This window comes from Panthera uncia, assembly GCF_023721935.1.
Source record: "Panthera uncia isolate 11264 chromosome B2 unlocalized genomic scaffold, Puncia_PCG_1.0 HiC_scaffold_24, whole genome shotgun sequence".
NCBI lineage: Eukaryota > Metazoa > Chordata > Mammalia > Carnivora > Felidae > Panthera > Panthera uncia.
Genome location: NW_026057580.1, coordinates 28,619,256 through 28,641,773, shown reverse-complemented (window position 1 = coordinate 28,641,773; position 22,518 = coordinate 28,619,256). Strand labels below are relative to the sequence as shown.

The window sequence follows — 22,518 nt, the reverse complement described above, 5'->3', positions numbered from 1 at the left end:
GAGATTTTGAGCAAGCCTTAGGTAATGCCTAACAAATACTAATAATATTTCTTTTTGATTTGCTTGGATTCATGGAGACAATGTCAAAGCATTCAGATTCGAATACTGTAAAGAAAATAAATGAACCTACTGTTATAATAATAGTTACTATAAACACCATTTCTTTTCTTCTTCATGCTGCTAGAAATGTATATGTACTCTCTGTAAGTCTCCCAACTATGCTACAATGTAGATATTTTGATCCATAGTTTGAAGATGACTAATTTAAAGTTTGGATGGGTTGACAACTATGTTTTGTTGCTTTTTTTTTTTTGGTTATTTTTCATTTCTTGAACATAATAATGTTTTTCCATTTATGGTGGTAATATACAATTTCTGTTTTTGGCTTTATTATGCTATAATTGACAAAATTGTAAGATTATTTAAAGTGCACAACATGATGATTTGATACATGTGTACATTATAAAGGGATTCTCCCATGTAGTTAATTAACACCTCAGAACTTTTATCTGTTTTTAAGAGAATATTTCTCTCTTAACATGTTTGAAATTATACAATATTATCAACTATAGTCACCATGTTATTATACATTAGATCCTGAGAGCTTATTCATCTTATAGCTGAAAGTTTGTGTGATTTTACCAACCTCTTCCTATTTCCTCTACACCCAGCCCCTGACAACTGCTTTTCTTCCTTTTCTGTGGGCTTGACTCTTTCTTTCTTTCTTTCTTTCTTTCTTTCTTTCTTTCTTTCTTTCTTTCTTCTGTGGGCTTGACCCTTTCTTTCTTTCTTTCTTTCTTTCTTTCTTTCTTCTTTTTCTTTCTTCCTTTCTTTTATTTCTGTCTTTCTGTCTTTCTCTCTTTCTTTTAAATTCCACATGTAAGTGATACGGTACAATATTTGTCTTTGTCTGATTTACTTCACTTAGCTTACTGCCCTGAAAGTTCATGTTGTCACAAACAACAGTATTTCCTTCTTTCTCAATGTTGGTAATTATGTATGGGAGATCATTTTAAACCAAAGTCTAACACTCTCCACACCTTTATTACTTTTTAACTTGTCATGAATTCTTCTCTGTTTGAAGGTAGGGAAAAATAGAGATTCCATTAAATAATTCCCCCCGACTGCACAGATAAGACATGCCTTTCAGGCACACACCTCAGAGACATCACTTTATTCCAGATTCTGATTCTCACCATTCCAAGGACTGACAGTTTCCCCAGATTCACAAGAACTGTTTTGTTCTTGTTTGGGAAGAGTCAAAGACTTCTGAGGGAAAAGGAAAACAAAAATGATGTGTAAAGCAAAATATAAATACACACACGCACACTCCACAATGAATTGAAGGAAGGAAGCATTGAACTAGACAGACAAAATTCATGCCATCTTGGAGTTAAGCTTGTAACGGGAAAAGTAGACAAAAATAAAAACATAAATGGACATATTTTTATTTGCCATTGGGGAAAATATTAAAATTAGGATAACAGTGATTGTGAATATGGAAGGGGATGCAGTTTTATCTAGTGTAGTCAACTAGGCCTCACTGAGAAAATGGCATTTCAATAAACACCTGAAGAAAGTGAAGGAATGAATTGTGTGAAATCTAGGAAAAGAGAGGGCCAGGAGGAGGAACAAAGTCTTTGAGGAGACATAAGTTCAGTGTAACTACAGCATAGTAGTCAAGGGTAAGGATAGAATATAATGAACTAAAGAGGTGAAAAGAGGGCACAATCTATACGGTGCTGAAGGATTATGGTGTTAAAAATGAAAAAAAAAATTGCTTACAGGGACAAGAGTGTCCAAGTCAGCTAATCATTACATTCTTATTCTCTCTGGAAGTTACTTAGGAAGTCAAATTAATACTATAATTGCTAAATAAAACAGTAGGGGAATGAAAAATTCCTAAGATGATGTTGATGATGTTGCTAAACTGAATTTGAGACATACTTGCCCTCTCTACAGAGAATAATTCAACAGCAGAGAGTAGTATCTTCTATCAAGTCTCCTGCTCTAAATAGTGCTAGATGCATCCTGCCAAATTCCCTTTTTTTTTTTTTTTTTTTTTAATTTTTTTTAACGTTTATTTATTTTTGAGACAAAGAGAGACAGAGCATGAACGGGGGAGGGTCAGAGAGAGGGAGACACAGAATCGGAAACAGGCTCCAGGCTCTGAGCTGTCAGCACAGAGCCCGACGCGGGGCTCGAACTCACGGACCGCGAGATCATGACCTGAGCCGAAGTCGGCCGCTTAACCGACTGAGCCACCCAGGTGCCCCCCAAATTCCCTTTTATCATTTTACCCCTTGCGCCACACTTTTCTGGTGAATTGAACATCTCTTTTTAACTGAAATTTTTGTCACCGATTCTGCCAATATTCTACATAGTCCTACAGAGACACTTTTTACTTGTCATGTTAATTAGAAAGATACCTCTGGAAACACCAAATCACTTGTTTTATACAATGTAGTTGTGATTTTTTGCCAAGAAAATGATATTTATTTTGTGTTAAATATGTATCAGGCCCTGGACTAGTTGTTTTAAATACATAGTTTTACTTGATCATCTCAATAAACCTGTGATGTCCTAATCAATGACTAATGTGTCTTCACTAAAATTACTATTGTTATAAATATCTGTTCTTTTCCATTGTGGAAGACCGCTAATGCCTATTCCACTTACGATAGGGTTTCTCATGTGACTTGGCAAATGAAATGTAGGTGGGAGATTTAAGAACCAGTATGTGTTTGCCAAGTGCCCTTTTCCCTGTCCCACGATGATGACAATGTCCCAGGTAGGAGATGTTCCATTAACCTGGGGCCCAGAATGAAGATAATGTAAAGTGGGTATGCTCCCCTTGGTCATGGAGCTGTGTGACATGAGCCACTGAGATTTAGGAAAGGGGATCCAATCCGTTTTTGGTTTTATTATTACTAACCTAATGTGCTCTATAATGCTTATGTAATCCATATTCTGAACCTAAGTTTTTATAGTCCTTTTAAACATGGCTGCAGATTTGACCAATTTACACACATTATTTTTATAACATCATTAATATCCAAAGTTCTATATAGGTAATAACATTTATGATAAAAAAAAAAAGTAACCACTATGTAATAGAATTTTGACTTGAAAACTGACAATCTTCTATATATGGTATATATGCCATATATATAGATATATATAGATATGTATATAGATATATATGATTAGATAACTTGAATAGATAATTCTACTATTATATAGATATAGATATAGATGATATAGATATAGATATAGATATATAGTAAAGTTAAGTTATGATATCACTTTGTGAAATGGCTGCCTATCTGCCAATAGTCAACTTTTTTCCTGATATGCAAACAAATGCTGAGATATCTAACTCACCTAGAATGTACGCTTTCAAACTATTTATCTGAATTTTCTCAGATGCCTTTTCTCCACAAACATCAAAGCTTTCTTGATCCTCTTTTTCAGACATGGACTCAATTACTTCATTTCTTAAATTCCCAAAGCACTCAGTTTCCTCTCTCATTAGGACAGACACCATACTGTTGCATATTAAGATGTGGTGTGATGGTATAACATAGTGGCTAACAGCAGGCACTCTGCCATTTACTAGCTGTGAGATCTTGCGCTTTATTTTCTTATTCTCTAAAGTGGGAAGACCAATTTCCATGTCAAAAACTTATTATAGTTTAAATGAGTTGATCTATATAAGTTCTCAACAGTACCTGGCACAAAGTAAGTTCTCCAAGTATCAGTTATTTATTATTATTATTATTATTATTATTATTCTCTTCATTGTAATAAACTTATTTACTTATAACCTTCTCTTTATTTCCAGCTAGCTTATTTACAACTATCTGTTTATAAGCATTATGATAACTACGTGTTTAATAAGCTTATCTTTATTCTCAGCTAAATATTATGTTTCTGGATATTAGAGACAATTTTAATGGGAACTGTTAAAAGATAAACTGAGGCATATTAAAAATTTTGAGAGCTACTTTGCCCCAAAATTGATTCAAATGGGCAGCATCCATTTAATACATAGAATGGAGCAGAGGAGCTGTACAAAATGAAAGACTTTTATGGCCTAAAGGGAGCAGAAACTAGGAAGTTATTCTAGGCAGGAAAGCAGGTTGATTATTGCACTCATTAGGGCATGACAGAGGTCTTTCAGGCAGACTACCTAACTAGTGCCGATCAGGTGATTCCTGACTGACTGGTTTAAGATTCCTTTTCTAGGAGAGCTGAAACTGTAATTAAGTCTTGGTTTGGTGACATGACTCTATTTGGGGTCTATTGTCTTGTTTTTAACAGTGTCTATTGTATTACTCAGCACAGTAGCTTATGCACGTATCATAGTAGTTGCAGAATTGTCCATTTAAACTAATGATCACAAGCATAATTCCAGGAGACTGATTTGAATCGCAGTCTACTGTTATGGCCTGTGTGACTTGAAAACATTATTAAAACTCTCCAAACCCTTGTTTACTCACCAGTGAGCTAGAGTTAATGATATCTGCCTCCTGGTTAGATGACCATTAACTGAGGTAATATGTGTAAAAGCTTCAGCGCAGGGCCTGATGCATCAACAAGTGCTCAATCAATGGTAGCTAGGTGCTCAGTAGGGATGGACACAATGACTAAAAGATTATTCCAACCATTTTCACCTTGTCTCTCTACTTTCTCCTAGTATCTCTCACACGTAAAACCTAAAATAGAATCTAGCTTTCCATTAAGCTTTGTTTATGTTGTTCTCCAGATGTTTTCTAATTATAAATATTGCCTCTGACATCACGTTTCTGGATTAACAGGGTCACTCTCTTTTCTTGTTTTGTTGTGTTTTTTTTTTTCCTTTTTTTATTTTGTTTGGTGCCCCTAGTTGATCACAGAGGTAACTCATGGTAGGTGCTTAATAAATATTTAAAACTTGGCCTTTGAAAACACTAGATATTTCACCAAAATTAGGTTGCATTTAGAAATCTCAGACAGTCCATTAACAGATTCACCAAGACCAAATTTAGAAAAATTCAAGCTCTTTCTTAACTTGTGTTGGTAAGAAATGTTAAACTGTCAAGAATCATTATTAAAAAAAAACTATCATTACTATTTACAGTGACAGCTTGTGCTTTGTTTTTCTCATTTACATTAAATTAGTAGTGTGCAAGTTCATAGACCTCTAAACATGTTTAACCTTGAAAAATGTTTTTCCTTTGCTACAATGTGTCAAATTACCTTTATGGAGACGGAGTCTTCGTTTCTTGGTGACATTTACCATAAGGAACAAACTTTTGAGTTTTGCATTTAAATGGTCTCATGTTTTGTCTTGTCTCTTCTGTTGTAGGCATCAATTGTAATGAAGTAAATATAGATGAAGGTCTATCAAAGCCCTGTCTCCATTATGGAGCTGGCACTGACGGCATCAATCATTGTACCTGTGACTGCAAGAGTAGCTTTTCTGGAACACACTGTGAAGCAAATGCAAATGATTGCCTCTCAAATCCTTGTCTACATGGAAGGTTGCTATTTTTATTTTTCTATTATTAAATCCGAAAGTAAATTTAACTCACAATATTTAAGACTTAATGTCAAGGGAAAGTTGATAAAGATAATTTTAATTACGCTCTTTCATAAAACAAGAGCTAAGCACAGTTAAGATGACAGATGCTGCCTGTTTTACTTAATGCAGTGTACTGATACATTATCTCTGCCCTTCTTTTACTTCTGCTCATTAGCATAAAGTAATTTTCAATAAATGTGGATTAATTGGACTTTAATATACTTAAAGGTAACTGCTTTCATTAATAGAAGTAGAAGGTAAGATGATGAGACATTCTATTATTTGCTCTGTGAAGGGATAATGCCACACACTTAGTATTTAAAATGTCCCTAAATAGACTGGTTCTTTCATCCCTATGTGCATGTAAGGTATTGTTTGACATTATGGAATTGTATAGTGACCATTCTGCTCATGGATAGAATATTAGTTTATGCAAACTCAGACCCTGGATATTTCTAGGAGATGCATGTGGCAAAGAAGAATGGCTCATAGATGCACCAGACTGCCTCTGCAGCAATATTTCTCTTTTCTAGTCCTGCCACTGACCTTGTAAACAGGGAAGAGAGGATGAGGATGGGTAGCTCATTGCAATGCAGTTTGGCCATAGCTGACTTCAGTTCCCTACATGAACTCTAGACATACTGTTTATCTTTGAAACTGCTCTTTCTTTACATTGCCATGGGGAAGACGGCAAAAATTAAAATTGATCCGTTCTCTCAGTCCAGTCACCTTGAAGGATAAGAAACCAGGAACAGACTCTGCCTTCTGTTGCTTATGGGAATGTATTTTTTTTACAGTAACTAGAAAAGAAAAACTTTAAATGGTGAAACTCCCTTGAAATTAGACTTTATTTTCTTAATTATTTAAAAATTTAATTCTGTGTTTCAGATGCATAGATCTCATTATTGAATATCAATGTTCATGTGTTACAGAATGGACTAGCTCAAGATGTGAGATCAAGATTAATGTAAGTTTCATAATTTTTATTAAATCTAAAGTAATTTAAAATAAAAACCAAACTACTTGCTATGGGTTTCAAATTAATGAACAGTTATTAAAGATTTAACTGCTCTTTCAATTTTCTCCTTTGGAATTTCTACATTGTTCTAAACAGAATGAAAAATCACAGCTTCTGTTCAGTTTTCCTCCTCTATCTCTTGTTATCATCAATTTCTACAATCTGGATCCCTCAATAATTAAGTCCTGGGGTGCCCCTGGGGGACTTAGCTGGTTAAGCATCTGATTTCAACTCAGGTCATGATCTCGCAGCTTGCAAGTTGGAACCCTGCATCGGGCTCTGTTCTGACAGCTCAGAGCCTTGAGCCTGCTTCAGATTCTGTCTCTGGCTCTCTCTGCCCCTCCCCCACTCGTGCTCTGTCTCTCTCTCTCTCTCAAAAATAAATAAACATTAAAAATTTTAGAAAATAGTAATAATTACTTCCTGAAAGTGGTCATTGTCAAAAGAAGCCTCAAAAGGCTTGTGCTTTGCCCTCTACCTTCCCCATTCTGGTCTTGAGACTCACAGGTGTCTGTGGATGTCTAAGGATGAGAGGAGTTTAAATTGATCCAGATATCACAAGAAGAAAGTAAATAATGGATGTATGTGCCAAGAGGTGGTACAGGTAAAGAACACCAATACCTGTAACACTCTCAAGATCTGTTTACCAGTTTTCAGAAATCTGTGATGTGATTGAGTCATGGTATTTTATGCCTCATTTATTGAGAAATGTCGGTTACCTGAAGTTTAGGATCATATTTGGTAGATGAGAAACTTGTGAGCCTTCCTGAATAATGGGACATTCTTCCAAATCTTTTCTGTCTGACATAGTAAAGAAAGGAAGTAAAAGGACTAAAAAGAGCCTCTAATATTGTGAGACTATGGATATTTTATTTAAGTCCTTTGTCTCTTTCCCTTATCAGTAAAATATAGCTATAATAGCTCCTACATCACAAAGTCATTGATGGGATAATGCACATGTGACATGATAGGTACACAGTAAACAGTCCTTTCAGAGGGAGTGATGGGGTGGTTAAATGCATTAAGGAGAAACAAGATTGAGCCATTATTTTGCTGTTTACTTGCTACCCGCTGTGTGTTCTTGGATAAATTATTTATATTCTGAAATCATATTTTGACTATTCAATGAGGGTAATTTTAGTAACACTGTCTTGGGTTGTTGTGAGGATTCAATTAGATAATACATGTAAAATAATTAGCACATTTTCTGACACATTATTTTTTAAAACTTATTTATTGATATTACATTGATTTATTCTAGATAGTGAAGCCATACTTGATATGGAAAAGGAAATGTTGTAACTAGTAAGTTCCTTGGTGGAGAATGGCCAAGGCATCTATCTTCTTTACACATATTGCCTACGGCAATCTCTAAAACCCTCTTTTGATAGTATAAATGTGGCATTCTTTTCAGAATTAAATACATAAATAAATAAATATTTTCTTTGTATACAAATTTATATATATTCGTATACACATACATACAATATTATGAGAACCATTCTTAAATTCTACCTATATACTTCTTCCTAATTCTACCTAGATTTTCTTCCTAATATTTTTATTTTAACAAGAGACCGGGTTCGTTATCCTCCTTATTTAGTGACTTTTTGCTTCACTTAGTGTATTTTGGGAACCATTGCACCATAATACATAGAGCCATGACTCATTCCTTTCATTTATTTATTTATTTACTTACTTACTTACTTACTTACTTACTTACTTACTTATTGATTTATTGTCCATTGAGGCATTTTATCTGCACATATGTACTACATTCCTAGAAAAAGGATCAAAGTTGAATTAGTAAGACCCATATAAAGCTTATGTGTTTTTACGGTTTGCTAGGAACTGAGAAGCTTGAACTATGTAAGTCATACAGAACAACAAGGGATAGTTAAAAGGCATTGATTTTGGTACCTTAAAGCTATCTTTGAATTCTGCCTCCACTTGTCAGGTCTGTGATTTGGGGTAAGTTTATTTTATGGGGTAAGGATTTTCCCTCCTGTGTGTTTTCATCATGCTTCTTTATGGTCCATGATACCAGTTGAGGTTGTTATGGTCCATGATACCAGTTGAGGTTGTCAGTACAATGAAACCAAACTGGCAGGACAGGAGCAGATTATTCTGCCAGCCATTTTTCTAGATCTTTGAGTTGTACCTCAAATATGGGGCTGATCACTCCATACATGTTTAACCTGCCTGTGAGGTTCACAACAATTTTCCTAGTTCTTTGATCATAGATGATTTCAAATTCATCCATGTGATCATGCTTCTTCATTATAGTTAGAAAGCAGACGATGACTTTAGAGCATGGGCTATTAAAAACCTGGCATTTGCCTCTCTTTTCAGCATTGTTAATGCTCTTGAGAGCATCTGCCATGACATTCATGAGCCCCATTATGGCACCGTGGAAAGATGGTGGAAAGAGCCTGACTCATTCCTTTTAATAAGTGTTGAAGAATTTCACTTATTTAATGAGACTATGAACATGCCAACTTCCCTAGATCCTAGTAAATAAAATCATTTTCTTTGTTTACTAATTTGATGAGGAAAATGTGACATGCATTGTTTTTATTGTTTTCCTAGGTTATTATCAAGATTAAGCACCTTTCCATAAGATTATTTGCTGTTTGTATCTCTTTGTGCCTTGTCTATTCAGAGCCTTTGATGAATAGTATTTTTTTTTATTTCTTGCTTTCTCCTTTTTGGTTTGTATATATTATTCCAAATTATGGGTAAAATCCACTGGGTTCTGCAAAATCACAAATCTTGTCTAGAGCTTAGCTACTTTTACTTTATAAGACTTGTAAATTGTGAGATTTTTATATTTTATTTTTACTTTTTTCTTTATGACACTGGGCTTTGCATCTCTCCTTAGAAAGTCTTTTCATACAGCAATATTTAAATTATTTTCTTATATTCTCATCCAGTACAATTTTAGGATTAATAACACTTTTAGTACTTTAATTCACAGTGAATATATTATTATGATTGATAAAAAGTAGGGCAAATAATTTTCCAAGAGATTTTTTTAATGTTTATTCATTTTGAGAGAGAAATAGATTGGGGTAGGGACAGAGAGTGAGAGAGAGAGAGAATCCTAAGCAGGATCTGTGCTGTCAGCATGGAGCCCAACTGCAGGACTTGATCTCTTGAGCCATGAGATCATGACCTGAGCTGAAATCAAGGGTGAGAAACAACTGACTGAGACACCCAGGCGACCCAATTTTCTAATAATTTTTATCAAAGGATCTGTTATTTCTCTATTGATTTAGGTTGCCTCATTTTTCATGCACTAAGTTGCTATGTATGGGTCAGTTTTAGGACTATTTATTCTGTTCTGCTTTTTTAAATTTCATGCTGTTGGGGTGCCTGGGTGGCTCAGTCGGTTAAGTGTGTGACTCTATTTCGGCTCAGGTCATGACCTCACAGTTTGTGAGTTCGAGCCCACATCGGGCTTTGCACTGACAGTGCTTGGGATCCTCTCTCTCCTTCTCCCTCTGCCCCTCCCCTGCTTGTTCTCTCTCTCTCTCTCTCTCTCTCTGTCTCTCTCTCTGTCTCTCAAAATAAATAAACTTGAAAAATAAATAAAATTTCATGCTGTCATTTATATTAATTATTGCAGTTCAACAGAGTTTTTTTAGTGTCTTTTTAAATAATACATTAAGTACACTCTAAATATAATTTTGTCATTCATTTTGCAAATATTGGATAATTTATATATATGAGAAATGGAGATGAAATAATTTTCAGGCATACCTCCTACTCATCAGCTCCATTTGGAGATATCTATATAGATATAAATGTGTATCTTTACCTATTTATTGTAACTTCCTCTATGTTGTAATGCCCAGATAATAGCCTCTAATGGGCGTTCATGGATTGATGTCCGAGTCCATCTTTCTAGGCTAGAGACCAGAGCAGTAGAGAAACATGGGCAGTACTCATTGAAAAGAACATTCTAGGTCAGTATGGGGCAGAGTGTTATATCTGAAGCTCTTTGGAAAATGAGAAGGAAAAGTTTATGTTAGAATTAGTGGGGAAAACCATAAGCTAAGTTCTTTTGTTCTGTTTTTGTTTTTGTTTTTGTTTTTGTAAATCTGACAATTTGAGGCAGGCTTTACAACATTAGAATTAATTCTACAATAAAAGCAAATCCATGATTGGGTATAGGATGTTGTAGTTAGTGACAAATGTAATTAACTCAACTCTGGGTACACATACACACACTCACAGAAAAGAACAGAGAGTGGGAGATATAGAAAGCAGACATTGGGGATGAGAAAGATAACTGCTACAAGGGAGAATTTTTTTTTAAATACCAAATTATAAATATGTAAGAAAAGTACTAAAATGGGAAACCATAAAATATGATTATAAAATAAAAGAAGGAATCAAGACATTCTCAGCTGAAGGAAAGCTAAGAATTTATCATGAGCAGATCTAATTCAAAAGAAGGACTAAAGGAAGTTCTTTAAATAGAAAAGAAATGATTAAAGAAAATAACTGTGTGTGTGTGTGCGTGTGCGTGTGTGTGTGTGTGTGTGTGTGTGTGTGATTGTGTGTATGTTTGAATATAAGCTGAAATTTTCATAAGGGGCTTCTTATATAATAAGATTATTTACCTTTATCTATCATATACATTATGTACGTTGACTTTTTTGTTGTCAATGTTCAATTAGTATGTAGTGGATTCTGACATTCAAAATTTTTACATTTACTGATATACTTTCTAAAGGTTCTATGATATGTTACAAGTTCAACAAGGACTTATTCAAAAAGTTCTACTATTTTTCTTATTTCCTTTTTATTTGCAATTAAATGATTGATCCATCAGAATGCTTTTCAGGGTAAAGTTTGAGTTGTAATCTTGCCCCAAATGTCTCCTATTTCCCAGAGGTCGTTGCAAGGAATATCTATGTCCTTTGATTAAAAACATCTTTAAAATAAAATAGATCTCACAAATGGTAATATTTGTCACACACTCAGGATACCTTGCTTTCTCACTTTATCACTGCAGATAATTCTACATTAACATACATAGTTCTACTTTATTCTTATTAATATCCTAGTGTATGGAGGTACCATATTTATTTAATCAGTACTTTCTGGATGGAGATTTATTTTAAGTGTATTACTCTTAAAAATTATCTATCTTAGGGGCGCCTGGGTGACTTAGTTGGTTGAGCGCCGGACTCTTGATTTCGGCTCAGGTCATGATCTCACAGTCTGTGAGATGGAATCCCACGTCAGGCTCTGAGGTAACAAGAGTGGAGCCTGCTTGGGAATGTCTTCCCTCCTCACTCTCTCTCTCTCTCCCTTTCTCTCCATCTTGTTCTCTCTCAAAATAAATAAATAATAAACATTTTCTAAAAATTATTTATATTAGATGAAAAAGTGTGAGTTAATATTACTCAATTTCATTGCAGGAAATACTTATTATTACTTTTAAAACTCTGTCATTTGTGTGTGTGTGTGTGTGTGTGTGTGTGTGTGTATTTCCTTTTGGCCTCAGGGTATAGGATGTTGTGGTTAGTGACAAATGTATTTGTCACTAAAGGCTATTCCTTTCCCACCGTATTTGTTTGTTTTTTAGGAATCTTTTCCTACATATTTTTCTCACATATTTTCTCTATCTGTTCCATCATTTTTCTTGTTTCATGAGTCTTGAATTTCCAAAATAGAAGCAGATTTCTATTATCCCTAATGCAAGAGTGAGCCCAAACCTGAATCAGAACAAACCAGTGGGCAAAAGGAGTTGTACTTCCTTTCCCAACCTGTCTTGGCCACCAACACCAACCCTATGTCCCTTATAATGTTACAGATTCCTTAATAATATATTCAAAATGCTCTCAATCTTTTGCATTATTTGCCCATGCTTAACCCCTCATTTTTCCAAGTTATAGCACAATATACTTCCAAGATTTTGAATATATACTTTAAGTCTTTAGATTGTTTTCTCCTCCTCCATCTCCTCCTCCTCCTCCTTCTTATTCTTTCTTCTTTCTTCTCTTCTTTTTTTTTTTAAGAGAGAGAGAACACAAGCTGGACAGAGGGGCAGAGAGAAAGTGAGAATCTTAAACAGACTCCATGCTCAGCATGGAGCCCAATGTGGGGCTCAATCCTATGACCCTGGGATCATGACCTGAGCTGAAATCAAGAATTGGGCACTCAACTGACTGAGTCGCCCAGGAACTCCCACGTTTAGGTTTCTTATGCAACATCCCTTTGTTTACCTGAGGAAATAGTATATATTAAAGTGTTAGCTTTTTTAAATGTCTTTAGAACTCTACGTTACTTTTAAAGAATTTTGACATTCTTCATTGATGTTCATCATTCAGCCCTGATGTACTTTTCCATATTTGATTCATTTGTGTATTTCAGGCTGCTTCTGAGACAGTGGTTTTGCAGTGGCTCTCTTTCCTGGAATTACTTCAGAAACACAGTTTCCAGGAAACTATTTTTCAAAAGAGAAAATATTTACTACAAATATCCCAATTTTGGTATTTTATAATCTTGTTTAATTTATTGAAATAAAAAATTAAAAATGCATTTTCTTTACATCAAAATATCATAAATCAGATTAATTGGGAATCAAAATCTTCTTCCTATTAACTGCTTTAGTCCCATATTCAAAACTATATTGGAAGTAAATTTTAGAGATATTTAGTCTTTACCATATACATTGTCATATTTCTCGGCCAAGAGATTCCTCTGAGAGAGAAACTAAAGCTTGGTGGTACAATGAGCTCTAAGTTGGAATTCAAGGCATTTTGTGTCAGTGAGATTTTATTCTGACATCATCTTGCTATAGGACATTGGTGAAGTCAGTAACACTTTTGGGCTTGTTTCATTTTTGAAAATAAAATAAAATTTTTGGACTAGATTTTTTCTACTCAGTGTTTGGTCCATGGTCTATTAGCATCAGAATCACCTAAGAGTTTGTTAGAGATGGAAAAACTCAGGCCTCACACCAAATCTTTTGAGTTTAAATCTTCAATTTAACAAGCTACTGAGTATTCATTGTCAACTTAAGTCTTAGGAACAGTAGACTACATTAGTAGTTTTTATTCAGAGCTACACACAATTTGAGAAATTCTGTGACTTTCAATAAGTCTTTGCATCAGATAAGTTAAGGCTGCAATGGGTACCTTGTTCTTTTTCCATTCTTCAGATAGAACAGTTTCATGATTATCTGTTTAATATATTGTTTCTCCAAGATCTTATTTGAAGAAAGTAGTCCACTACCTTAAAAACAGCAGTGTAAAAAAAAGAAAACATATGATTCTATGAGAGAAATACTATGATAAAGATGATCTCAAGTAAAAACTTTCTGTTCTTCTGGGAAGTTCAGAGATCACAGAACAACTTCTGCATCTAAACTATACAACTCAGGTGGAACACAACTATCAGAGAGATAATTGACACATTTACTAGCCAATCTGGTAGTTTGCTCTGGCTAAGCAGTCCATAATGAATACATCACTGTTCTGTTACTGCTACACTTCTGTACATTTCCTGGCATGGTGTTTTGAATGCAAGTTGAATGAACATAGTATTGGGGTATAGCTTAATTGTCCAGATTGCCCTGATCTGCAACATCACTCTTAGCTTTGTTTTCTTTCTCTAAATACCCCAACCTTTTACTTTTCTCATTTTCTGAAATTAAATTAGTCAATTCTTCTTGGCAATCATTTTATTATATTTAAATAGAGTATAGCAAAATAATATAAATTATGATGAACAGAAGGAAAGGCATCTGCCTTAAGTTTTGCACCAGGAAAGATTAAGAATTGTAAATGAATATTTGATTTCTTTTTCTGGAAAGAAATTGCTTTTGTATTTCCATTAAGCCTGCTAATTAATTTGGTAAAAGATTCTTGTTAACCCTAGAGACAGAACTTTTGGCAGTCTAAAAATGATCGTTTTCTTCCCATGGGAGATATAATTCAATTAGTTTATGTAATGCTTTCTAATAAATCATTCTATATATACCCAGCTGTAGGACTAAGAAGGAAACATGTTGTTTCCATGTTATCCCCTGTGGAATTCTGCATTTACATTCCATGAAAATAACTGCAGTACCTTTACAAAGTCTACTAAGTGCCCTCAGTTATCCTTAAGGAGTTTACATTTTCAGCACAGGTGGAACAAATATCCAAATGGCATTCACGTATAAAGTCATGCATTTATCTCTATCACTTGGGCAAGTGTAAAAGATCACCATCTGAGTTCCAAGCATGACTTGAGTTTTATAATCAAGGGCACAATCCATTTCTTATTGAAAGGGATACTAATTAAATTCTCTAGTGATTTTGACATCCTTAATTTTCCATTTGATAAATGATATGAATGCAATGGTTTCACATTAGCCTTTTCAGTGTGAATTTTATTGTTATGCTAACATTTTTTAAAAGTCACTAAATGTTTCTAAGCATAAATGTCTAACTAATGATAGTTCTAGAAAATACCCATTTTCAGAGTAAAATATTAAAGAAATATCACATGTTTGCCTATGCTCTAGCTTTTTGTGTACCATAGTTCTATGTCTATCTTTGAAGATGTAGTAACTTAGATTCCTGAGTGCAAATGATTCATATTTCTGTATATTCATTAAGAAATCCTGGGGGCACCTGGATGGCTCAGTCAGTTGAACATCCAGCTTCAGCTCAGGTCATGATCTCATGGTTTGTGAGTTCGAGTCCCACCTCGGGTTTTGTGCTGACAACTCAGAGCTTACGACCTGCATAAGACTCTATCTCCCTGTCTCTCTGCCCCTCCGTCACTCACACTCTGTCTCGCTCTTTCTCAAAAATAAATAAACATTAAAAAATTTTTAAAAAGAAATTATGTGTAGACAACATATTAAGAGTACATAAAAATGTTTTACTAATGATGTCACAAAGTTCCAGAAATTATTTCTCAGAATTATAGGTGCCAATATTTTCAGAGTTAACATTACCTTGAAAAATGATGACATACCATATTTAAAGCACCATGCTTTTTGCTTTCCAGAATATAGGCACATGTATAATATCTAAAATGTAAACTTAAGAAGCATATAGCATGATATGGTAGACATTAATATACCAACAAAATCTGATTTACTGTTGTAGGGAAGTGCCAAATGACTGAAATAGAGGCTGACAAGGCCTGTGGCCTTCAGTATATAAAGGGAAAGAATATAACATTTACTGAACAGCTGTTATGTTCCAAGAACAGGGCTAATTACCTTATATTTACTATTTTATTTAATTCTCACAGGAACCTGTATGAAGTGGATGAAATTGTCACCATTTTATGCATAAATGTACCTACAATAAATAAAATACCATTTATTTAATAGGTGGCTAAAAGTAGCATAAAAGTATAACAATATTCCAATGCTTAAAAAGTAAGAGACAGATATTTTACAGGTTCCACAAAGCCTCTGTCTGTACTTCTAGAATTATAGGATGCAGAAATGCCAGACACAAATTTGGGCAAATGCATGGGAAAATTGGCTAATTAAAAGATTATGATTGGATACACAATAAGATCTGGACCAGGACGGCGGCATATGAGGTGCCTGAATTTCCCTCCTGCCCTGGCTGCACTGAATGTACAGCTATGCACAGAGCAAGTCCCCTTGAGAGAAATTCAGAAACTACCACACATTGAGCAACTGAGAAAATACCCACACTGAAATTGGTAGGAAAGGCTGAGACACACTCTCACCATAAATCCCACTCCTGCACACTGCCATACAAGAAGAAGAAATCCCTAACTTCCATCTTCTCTTTGAGAAGTTATGGGTTGGGCCCCACCCTAACATCCTGAATTTTAAGAATGCATAAATCTAGAGCTTTTGTATGCATTCACAGTTAAGTTGTTAACATGTATATGCCATGCTCTAAAATAGACAAAATACAAAAGTTAGTTGCATTTATTAATTTTTTTAACGTTTATTTATTTTGAGAGAGAGACAAAGGGCAACTGTGACTAGGGGAGGGTCAGAGAGAGAGAGAGAGAGAGAGAGAGAGAGAGACTTAGAATCCCAAGCATGCTCTGCATTGTCAGCACAGAGCCTGATGCAGAGCCTGAATTCACGAACCATGAGATCCTGACCTGAGCTGAAATCAAGAGCCAGACACTTAACCTACTGAGCCACCCAGGCACCCTCCAAAATTATTTCCATTTCTATACACAAACAATGAACTATAAGAAAGAGAAAATAAGAAAGAAACCCCATTTATAATAATACCAAAATGAATAAAATACTAAATTTAACTACGAAGGAGGTGAAACATAAATTTAATATAAATTTAACCAGTGTGCCCATACACTGAACACTATAAAACATTGATGCAAGACATTCAAGAAGGTATAGGGAAAAAAAAGAAAAAAAGAGAAGATATTTCCTATTCTTGGATTGGAAGAATTGATATTGTTACAATGTCTGTAGTATCAAAAACAATTTATAGATTTAATACCACGCTTATCAAAATTCCAAATGGTTTTTCAAAGAAATAGAAAAACAAACCTAACATTTGTATGGAACCACAAAAGACTCCAAATAGCCAAAGCAATCTTGAAAAAGGAGAACAAGGCTGGAGGCATTAAACTTCCTAATTTTAAATTATATTCAAAGCTATAGTAATCAAAGTGGCATGGTTTGGCATAAAAACAGAAACACAGATCAATGGAACACAGTAAAGAGCCCAGAAATAAATCTATGTAAATATGGTCAATTAATTTATGACAAAGGAGCCAAGAATGCACATGAGGAGAGGATAGTCCCTTCAAACACTGGTATTTGGAAAACTGATAGCCTCATGCAAAATAATAACTGGACTCCTGTCTTACACCATCACAGAAACAATTCAAAATGGGTTAAAGATTTGAAAGTAAGACCTAAAACCTTAAAACTCCTAGAAGACATAGCTGGTAAATCCCTTGATATTTGATCTTAGCAATCATTTTTTTTTTAGAGTTGACACCCAAAGCAAATGCAACAAAATCAAAAATAAACAAGTGGGACTACATAAAACTGAAAAAGCTTCTGCACGGCAAAGGAAACCATTAACAAAATTAACAACTACCTATGGAGTGGGAGAAAATATTCACAAACCACATATATAATAAGGGATTAGTATCCAAAATATATAGAGAATTCATACAACTTAATAGCAAAACAAAGCAAAGCAAACAAACAAAAACCCCAAATAATCCAATTTAAAAAATGAGCAAAAGACTTGAAGAGACATTTCTGCAATGATGCTGTACAAATGGACAGTAGATATATGAAAAGGTGCTCAACATCACTAATCAGGGAAATGTAAATCAAAACTGCAATGAGATAATTGTCCCAACCTATTAGGTCTATTAGCAAAAACATAGGAGATAACAGATATTGGCAAGGATGTGGAAAAAAGGGAACCCTTTATGCTGCTGATAGCTATGTAAACTGGTAGAGTCACTATGGAAAACACTATGGAGGTTCCTCAAGAAATTAAAAATATAACCATCATATGATCCGGTAATCACACTTCTGGGTAAATAGATGAAAGAAATTAAACCATCACCTTGTAAAGATATCTGTAGTTCCATGTTTACTGCATCATTATTCACAATAATCAAGGTATGGAAACAAACTGTGTTCATCAATAGATGATTGGATAAAGAAAATGTGGTGTCTGTATATACAATGAAATATTATTGAGTCTTAAAAGGAAGGAAATTCTACCATTTCCAAAAACATTGATAAACTTGGAGGACAGTATGCTAAGGCAAATAAGCCAAACTAAAAGACCAATACTGTACTACATGGGTTCTCTTGTTAAAAAATCTAAAAAAAAAAAATTTTTTTAAAGGCTGGGCTTACAGAGACAGAGAATAGAATAATTGATTGCCAGAGGGTAGGGCATAGGAGAAATAGAAAATGCTGGGAAATCACTTTCAGCTATAAGTTGAACAGATTATGGTGATCTAATATATAACATGGTGACTATATTAATAACACTACTCTACAATTAAAATTTGCTAAGAGAGTAGAACTTCAGTGTTCTCACTCCCTCTACTCTCAAGAAGAAGAAAGGTGAATATGTGCAGTGATAGGTGTGTGAATTAACTCAGTGGTGGGAATCATTTCACGATGTGTATGTATATGAAATCATTATGCTGTACACTTTAAATATAGTGCAGGGTTTTTTTTTTTGGTCAATTATACCTTAATAAGTCTGAAAAAGTAATATACATATTAAAACAATTTGGGGGGGAAAAACAACTATGAATGGAATAAAAGCATATATTAAAGATGCCTTGTTTTGTAGATGTAAGTCCATTGTGAATTGTCTGTTCTAAGTATGTGTTCAAACCCAGGATTCCTTTGAGAGTTAATAAAGGCACTATTAATCACCCTAAGACAGCAGAATTAATCTAGGGCTGTTCCAGGCAAACTGGCATGTATACTAAGGGTCAGTGAATTCCTGATATTATATACATAGGAAATTTGTTTTAGCATCATTATTTGGGTGTGTAGGAGGGTAGGTATTCACTGCCATGGTACGTGTTTTAGCAAAGTTTAATAAAGTTGGGTTTTTTTTCTGAAAAATCAATAATGGGACATTTCTGGTGATAAAAAACGAAAATCATTTATTACCAAAAACATATTTCAGTTTCTAGAGGAATGGAATATCAGATAAACTTGCATATTGATTTCTTACAAATATTTAAATAAAATAAGTTTAATAAAATGTTTAGTCTTATCACTAATAATCAAATTTGATTCTTTATTTCTTAATTTAGAACTGTACATCAAACCTTTCTATAAATGAAGACTTCTGTCAGAAATCAGTCGATGACTTTACTTGCATTTGCCCGAGTGGATACATTCGTGCATATTGTGAAATACATATTGATGGTTGTGCTGAGCCTGAACTGAATTTGGTCCTCTGTCTTAATGGAAGTATTTGTGTTGATGGACCTGGACACATGTTTTACTGCAGGTCAGTATTTATTTACCCACAATTAACTAAACATATATTTAGGAAAGCATATAAACATCATAAGAGTGATGCACGCTGAAATATAAATACTAAGTTTTTGAGTACGTTTTCATCTTAAAAAAATGAAATCACAAATTTAAATCAACAATTCTAAGGAAGCATTTACTTTCATATTTTTCAAAATACTATATACTCATATAAATTCCATGTTGGACTTCTAAAGTTTATTATCTCTCATTTTATAATTGTTTCATATCCCCTATCCTTCCCAGAATTGAATTGTTTCTTTTCTTAAATATTACACTACATGAATGACACATAGATAGTTCATATTTATAATAGACTTATTACAAAGATTCATTAGTCCTCCTGCTGTACTTACAATTCTAAGATCTTAACAATTGATAAAAAATTTTTATGTGCTAAGATTTATAAAAATAAATTAATGTGTCACTGTATTTTTGAACCAACTACTATTTAAAGTATCTTTTAAAAATTCTTAGGAGATAATTTCCATTACCTTTGTTTTTTGTGATTACATAATATATAAATGGTTTTTATTTTGAGAAGTTAGCCATTACCTGTTCTATTTGTAAAATATAATTGAACCCACATATTTAAAAAATAGTTTACCTCTTCTATTTCATTCTGATTTTTGAGAGCTTGATATTAAGTTAAAATCTGTGAACAACTGTATTTCTTCTAAATATCTTAAATTTTGGGAAGGTTGAACATGTTTATTTTGGTGCATAGTTATTTAATAGTAAAGTATATCTATTATTTTTATATTTTATCAGTTATTTAAAAAATATTAATATATTCTGCATTATGTTTATTATTGACACCACCATATTTTCTTTGTTCAATATCTACAGTGTGTTTTTGCCCTTTTATTTATTTTGATCTCTGCTGTATTATCTTATTTAGGGCATATCTCTAATGAAGTACACATAGGTGATTGTTTTACATAAACCCAAGATTATTATTGTTTCATTTAACATATACATACAGTGTTCAGTTATTATTATGACACTGTTATTCTTTATTACATATGACCTAACATGCCATTTTTATTTATAGTGTGGTTGTGTGTGTTGTCTCTGTTGTGTATCGTATTTTTAGCATGAATTTTGCTTATTTTACACTGGTAGTTTGATAAAGTACAGAAAGTAAAGATGTTTCCAATAGAATTGTAATTTTCTAAAATATCATTACAAAAATGATCACTTGAGCACTGTAAGGATCCTCTGATTGAACCTAATCAGTGCCTGGATGAAGTCAACAACAGTAAGTTCAACATTTACTTCCAATTAATACAATGTTACAAATGAAGGTTCGAGTCATGGAAACTCATTCTGTTCAATAAAAAAAAAATAGAAATAAGTGAACCTAAAACTAAAATGTATATTTTTATAACCTTGCTAATTCAAGCACTATACAAGCTATGCTACAAATGTTCCATTTAGGAGATGTTATCCATGGGCTAGTTAGACTGACCTTTCTTAAAGCATGAAGTCAGTGGAATCTAGACTGAAGAGGCCTGCTTCTTTTCCTAGCTTATCTCCCAGGGACATAGGCAGCCATTACAGTTACAAGGTTATTCAAATTACATTTTTTTTAAGTAGACTCCACTTAAAAAACACAGGGCTTGAACTCAAGACTCTGAGATCAAAACTTGAGCTGAGATCAAGAGGGATGCTTAATGACTGAGCCACCCATGCACCCCCAAATTGCATTTAAATAAGAGTTGTCTGTCTTCAAACTTCCCTGCTGATTCAACATTCCTGTAAGCTCTTGAAAGTCTGTGAATGGTAATTAAATGCCTTGGGAATTTCAGTTTCTAGGGGATTTGCACAGTGACTGTCAGTAGCCATAGATGTTGGTGCCAAGTTAGCACAATGATCAAGCCATTTATTTAAAAAGAAAACTCATGGGAGAGACTGTTTTGCAAATTGAATCATAGATTTGTTTGTGGGTTAAGGATTAATCTGTGATATATTTAAACCATAATAAAATAATCATCTTTCTTTATTTAAAAAATTGTATCAAACCTACTGTTAGATCCCATTTTTTTCCCATTCTTCAAGTTAAATCAAAAAAGCATACTCTTAGAAATGTGGTAAAATTTTTGTCATTGTCTTTGTTATGTTCATTTTCCTTCAGTGTCTACACAAATCAGTGTTAATATTTGTGTTCTCATTGATGGTTTATTAGTTAATCAGCTTTCTAAATTTTGTTTGGTTTTAAATGGGGAAAAAGTCAAAGCCTATAAATTTCCACCTTCATGACACTTATCCTGAAGTCTTCTTTTTGATGTCATTTTGTTAGTAAAAGATTTCAGCCTTTAATGATCTATAGAATATTCTATACTATTGGTTTCCTAATGATTTTGAGAAAACTAATTTTCTTCTGATTAAAAACTTATCCTATATGACAAACTCGGAAATTTGAAACTGAAAACCTAAGATATTTTGTTGTGTTCTTAGCTTAACATATGAATTAGAACTTGGAGAAGTACAAATTTTTAGACCTTATTATTGTTTGAGGATTATGTAGTTAATGTTGTTATTTTGCTTTCATTTCCATCATTGTAGAAAATAAACAAGAGAATGGCCTATTCTCATGAACATTATGTTTTATGAATGCAATTGATTCACTTGCTTCATAAAAGCTGATACATGATTTTTAATTTCTTTAATTAAAAACGATGTGTAAAATACCCAGTGACTGGCACGTAGATACTTTATAATTTAATTCCCTTCCCTTTTATCTTTGACATTGAAGCATTTAACCAGAATATGTGATGTTATATATTTTTCTTATTTATTTCTTCATGTCTGGAAAATTTTATTATTCTGTTATTATTCTTTTCGGCATTAATACTGGTTCATTCATTCTGCATTCTTCTTTGGGTACTAATAATGCTTACATACTGCAATCACAAC

General features: G+C 33.6%; 1 protein-coding gene across 1 annotated transcript in view; it reads left to right on the top strand.

Moving 5' to 3' along the window:
- EYS (eyes shut homolog) overlaps positions 1-22,518 on the top strand; it is a 1,624,793-nt gene that overhangs the window by 627,987 nt on the left and 974,288 nt on the right. Inside the window, 3 exon segments of the mRNA XM_049653864.1 lie at positions 5,351-5,525; positions 6,455-6,533; positions 19,374-19,573. Of these exon segments, the coding sequence (XP_049509821.1) occupies positions 5,351-5,525; positions 6,455-6,533; positions 19,374-19,573 (454 nt within the window).